At 36.1% G+C, this 5,642-nt stretch overlaps 1 protein-coding gene across 1 annotated transcript; it reads right to left on the bottom strand.

Annotated features, from left to right (window-relative positions):
• Window positions 1-616: 616 nt before the first annotated feature.
• On the bottom strand, window positions 617-4,354 carry LOC149150912 (uncharacterized protein C24B11.05-like). Its single transcript, XM_089443160.1, has 9 exons — window positions 4,182-4,354; window positions 3,964-4,038; window positions 3,795-3,860; window positions 3,291-3,388; window positions 2,691-2,728; window positions 2,414-2,501; window positions 2,047-2,292; window positions 1,257-1,322; window positions 617-1,155 (listed from the first exon to the last, which is right to left on the bottom strand). Exons 1-9 carry the CDS (start codon window positions 4,339-4,341, stop codon window positions 988-990), a joined length of 1,005 nt encoding a protein of 334 aa, XP_089299286.1. The 5' UTR covers window positions 4,342-4,354; the 3' UTR covers window positions 617-987.
• Between the last annotated feature and the right edge of the window lie 1,288 nt (window positions 4,355-5,642).

Below are 5,642 nucleotides of genomic sequence, written 5' to 3'. Positions count from 1 at the left end.
TATTATTTTTAATAATAACCAGTGAATAAATAATGTTCTAAAAAAATATCTTTAATCTGAAATTATCCTGATTAAATATCTAATTTGTTTTTTTACCATTAAAAAACACTTCCCACTAAGCCACAACCATTTAAAACATACTCACTTCCCACTAAGCCACAACCATTTAAAACATACTCCAAACCTATGTCTGTCTTTTAAAATAATAATAACTAAATATCTTTATAATTTTTAATTCCCGACCAAACCGACCAGTTTTCTGCAAGCCCACATTTGCCATTTTTGGGCGTGCATGACCACACTGACCAATTTCCTGCGATTGGCCCTTTTGGGTACGCATCTTATAATGAAAAAGCTCAATTTGGCGGTCATATTATTTATGAATACGATAATTGTGTTTCCCTATCATGCTACTCAAGTTCTGTTTTGCATCGTTACATCGTTGTCAGTTACTTTTCTGATATGAATTGATGTGATGGTTAATTCTAATAAATAATAAGATAATTAGAATTATATAGTTTGGGTGGGTTTAATAATTGAGAGTATGTGTTTTTTCCCAAAGAGTTTATGGGTTTAAAATTTGAAAAGTTAAAAGTTTAAAACTAGAGAAAGAGAATTTATATGTCTGAGTAAATTTAGTAATCAAATTGCCGAACAAAAATAATATCCGAACAAAAGTAATATCTGGTTTTACAAAAGCAAAAGGGATACATTAAAAAAGCATCTCATCTAATCTTGAGAGAAGAGTTATTGTTCCAAATAAACATGGATTTCATCTATTGATCAATCTGTCTGGAATTAATATTATTGCATCCAGTAATGGGATTCTTCAGATCATATACACATTTCAACAAGGTTAGAGACTACTGGAGTTTCCTTTGTCGAGAGGCAAAGCTCAAGATTATAGAGAACAGGAGTTTCCTCTAACCAGAGCCACACTCCAATGGGGATAGTCTACTCTATTCCCTCATTCAATCAGACTATGGATTATGCAGTGACAACAGTTTCAATAGTTGCCCCTGCTCCTCTTGAGTGCGCAGCATTTTTGGTGCTCTCTGCATCTGCTTCTTCCCAAATATCGGGCAGAGCTTCTCTCATGTTGTGAATACCTTCAAGGGCAAAATCTGCTCCCTCTGTTCGGAACGAAGTCCCTACCTGTTGACGGTGAAAGCCAATATTAAAATTAGATGAAAATTCAACCAATTATGCAATTTTACAAAAACATTATATCCCATTTACAATTATATGGTCTTTACCAATACGGTAAGGAGGCCTGCACGCTTTCCTGCGGCTATATTCCTGGGACTGTCATCAAAGAAAATCTGCACGGAAACATAATAGATTAAATAGAAACTCTTACCATAGATGTTGTTGAAATGATATTTATAAGGTAAATAAAAATTGATGATGTCGAATTGCAGGTTGCCAGATTGGTTTGAGTCTGATTACAATTGCATACAACAGTCCCTTTGTAGCTCCTCTCCACTGAAAAGGGGCTAGGGGCTGTTCGGGAACAGATGTATAATTGAGCAGTATTTGGGAAGTGATCAGGCTAACAAACATCTCTTTCTTATTTAAACATCTCTGTCACACACCTTCAGATTTATGTTTTGGGACTCAAAACAATATTCTCTTTGTAGATCCTCCTCGTTGAAAAAGGACTGTTTTCAGAGACAAGTGGATAATTCTGCGGTATGTGGGACATGATCAGAGCAACATGCATTTTTTTCTTCTGAAAATACCACTGCAACATAACTTCTCAAAAGACAACTGGGTCATTCACCTTGGGGGATTTCAGCCAGAATGGCCATTTTTAGAAAACGTCTAGATATAGAATACCCCTGTACCCTCACAATGGGGCCAAAGCAGAGATGTTAGCTATCCTTGTTTGTTTACTAAGGGGGATTTGGTATAAACTTTCTACAGTACCTTGATGAGTCAATCTTAATGTAGATCTATACTGATTGCTAAGGTATTATATAATTCATTTTCATGAAAAAATGGATAGCAGAAGGAAAATGGCCATCAAAATCTGTAGTACCATACCGTTCTTTGTGGATCAGTGTTTGCCAGGCGAAGAGCCTGCTCCATGGCATCTTTTGAGGGCTTGCAAATTATGGGTGTCTTCGGGATTCTAGAGTTATTAGCGGGCATATTCCATTCATTATTGCTTTCGGTAATTTTTGAAGGAGGATTAAGTGTCTCAAAGCATATTATGCCTTCAAAGCAATCTTCCAATCCCAGCCTGTTAAGGGCCTTTGCAGCATGAACTTTGTCACTGTTTGTAAATATCTGTTTTTGCAAAACAAAGTTACAAGCGGTTAACGAGCACGCTAATAAGTTTCCAAACAAAACTTAGGACTTCATTTAATATCATCGTAAAAAGAATTTGAAGGGATCCATATGATCTTACAATTTTCCTCTGAGGCATGCTTAATAACAAGTTCTTCAGCACAGGATCTGATTTAAGATTCTCATATGGCAATCTTCCGTGAACAAAACTGTATAAGAAATATTTGTTTCCAGTGAGTGAAGCAGGATAGCGTTTAAGGCCAAAACCAATCAACGGTATTCCAAACAGTCTAAACAAAGAAAGTCAAGTCACTGTCATTTTCGCTGATTTTGTTGAAAGTTGAAACATTAGATAGCTGTAAATTTACCAACCAGAAGATACAAGATTTCTTAGATACCTGTGATAATCGTCATAGTCAAATTCATAGCCCACTGCCTGCGTAGAACAAAGAATATTGTCAAAAATATGCAATGAATTCAAGAACATGAAAGTCGGGAAAAGGGATCTCAATTCAATTGCAATTCCTAGCCATGACGTTGATCATAATTCCATATTTTAGAAATCGATATGGGTAGTGGTTGTTAAATAAAGACATCTAGAACACCTTAAATTTGCATTCATATATCATCATTACTGGGGCTAGAAGAGAGTTCCTTGAGGCTTTAAAGACCACAGATGAGAAACAGGGTTTCAGTCTCACGAATTTGCAAAAGATATCTTGGCAGAGTAGTGGCCAGTAAAATCATAGAAAACCATGGAGTAATTATGGGTAGTATGTCTCAGATGTTCTGCAGTCATTCCAGGAAGCAGGTTCTGATTGAAAGCAGCTCATAACCCCACTCTTAAGCTACTTGCTAACCAATGACACATAAGGGGGTTGCAGAATTCCTGAGTAATCAGCTACAGAACGCTCCCAATGCTAAAAATCAGTCATTTTAACCTTAGAAGTTGAAATACCATGTTGAATTACATGAAACAATAAGGATTGAATGCTTACCCTGAGTCCAGCCATGGTTGTCCCATAAGTTTTATACAGCTCTCTGCTCAAGTCAGGGACTCCGCTCTTTTCAACTCCCAGTTTTTGATTCACATAATCTGTCATACAACAACCAGATCGCACACATAATTCAAACCTCAAAAGTTCCCTCAATGGCTTAAGAGAAGTCTATATTGCATCTACAAACCCAGTAGGGGTGGGATGATCCAACTGTGTGTGCAATAGCGCGTTAGATATAGACAGTAAATTGGGCGTATTGAATATGAACACTAAGCCCACAGTCCATCTGGGTCTGATCACCTTCAAGTTGCAAAGTTGGAGATGCATATAACAAGCTCATGTAAATTCCAAGGAATTAAATAGTAGCAATCTAAATATGCAACTCCAAGCTTTCCGGTTTGCATTTCAGACTTTGGTTTAGATTAAAAACTAAAGATTAATATTTCCTTAAAAAGAACACTTAAATTACATAATTTTTGAGGGGCAGATTAGCGACAAGATTACCTCTGATGTTGTTGGTGCATGCTGCAGCTAATCCGGAGCTTAAGGGATATAATGTGTCATCCAGATCTAGAACAGCAGATTGGAATCAGAAACGAATACATACAGCTTTAGATTAATACCATTGAAAAGGGAAAAATTTTAAAAACAAAGAAAGAAGTGTGATGCTCACCAAACAGAAGGCAGTCAAATCGAGGGCCCTGCTCTGTCACGAGTCGATTCTCAGCCAGCACCATTATGGATGACTCTGCAATACATATACCAAAAAATTATCATCCCAATACACTGAAGGATATGCACATCAAAGGCATGAAAACAAGAAAATTATGTTCCAATTATGAAACTCCGATAATTTCAGAAGAATCAAAGAAGATTGGCTGTAAAGAATACCAGATATGATGAATATGGGGAGACGGGCGAATGCAATAGGCAAAGAGGCAATGTATGTTGAAAGAAAGAAACAGCGACTCGCAGAATAAAATGTAAGACAGAAGGGGCATAAACAAGGTAACGATGTTAATGAAATGAAGGGGGAATTGAAGGAGAACATTGGGTGCCTTAAATAGATCGTTTCACATTCATTTGGCGTGCAATTTGTCGAGGCAGTTTTAAAAACTCAAATTAAAAAAAATAAATAAAGATTAAAAAAATGGGTACCGTGTGTTTTGGTTCAGGAAACACGTTAAAAACGTTTCATCGTGTGAATGACGTGATTGTGTTTTCGTTGAAAACGTTTCGAGTTATATAGAAAATGCATATCGACGGCCAAGAAATTTAGACGTCGAAAAGGAATATGGCAGCAAGGGGAGTGCGCACAGAGATTTCGAGTGATTGGCCTTCAACGGAGTTCTCGAGAACCATTTCCTTTGACATCTGCGATTTGTTTTCTATTAAATACAAAAAAGTTAATAATTTCCTCTTGGCTTTTGTTGTGTCATTCTTCCACGGCCAGTTGTTGTGCATTCGATGACGGTGGTTTTGTAATATTTGTTTGTGTACTCCAATACTCTATTTTCATCCGGTACAATTCTCACCTCATTCTACTTTCTAGGCGCCAAAAATTTGGGTGCCCTTCAATGCATACTCAAACTTTAATTTATTGGCAGATATTATTCATGTATTAGAAAATTTTGTTTTAAATTTTTTTTTAGAGATTGATCAGAACTTGGTTTTTATGTAGTTTTCAATAGCTTTGATACCATGTAGAAATAACTCAAAATTCTTAGTTGTTAATAAATTCAGACTGAAAATAATAGACACAAATTTCCTCTATTCAATATGTGGAAAAAGAAACATGCAATAGAAACACATGCAATCATTTTATCACAATGAATACAATTTTTTTCTTGGGGAACCAACTCGGAAAATCCATTCCTCTGTTTGTATTATATCAAATGAGAAATTGATCTATTACAATGATAGTTTAAATCCCTGAAGCTCAACCTACACTGCAATATTGATCTCCTTCTCGTGAGTCTGCTCTAGCAAATACTTGGCCAAATATAGGCCTCCTACTCCTCCTATTTCCTTGCCCGAGGAAATTAACTCCTACTTTCTTGTGCAATTCCCAAAATAAAAGCCTCACTTGCTACATGCAAACACTGTACACTAACTAGTATATAATAATGATTACATTGATTCATTTTTCCTCCATTCAACTAGGCAATTCGAATTTCATGCATGACGAGAGATATTTTTAGTAAATTGACTAGTTAACTGAGAGATTAGTGAGTTAACAACAGTTACAACTACTCAATTGAACTCCTACTAAATCTATTCATAAATAGAGCTCAAACCACCCTCATAATGTGGAAATTCAATTTTTCTCCATTTGACTAAGGCAAAGTCAAA

This window comes from Pinus tabuliformis, chromosome 9, assembly GCF_031772625.1.
Source record: "Pinus tabuliformis cultivar Carrire ecotype Pingquan chromosome 9, CPIR1, whole genome shotgun sequence".
NCBI lineage: Eukaryota > Viridiplantae > Streptophyta > Pinopsida > Pinales > Pinaceae > Pinus > Pinus tabuliformis.
Note: the sequence above shows the minus strand (reverse complement) of the source record. Positions and strands in the feature narration are given on the sequence as shown.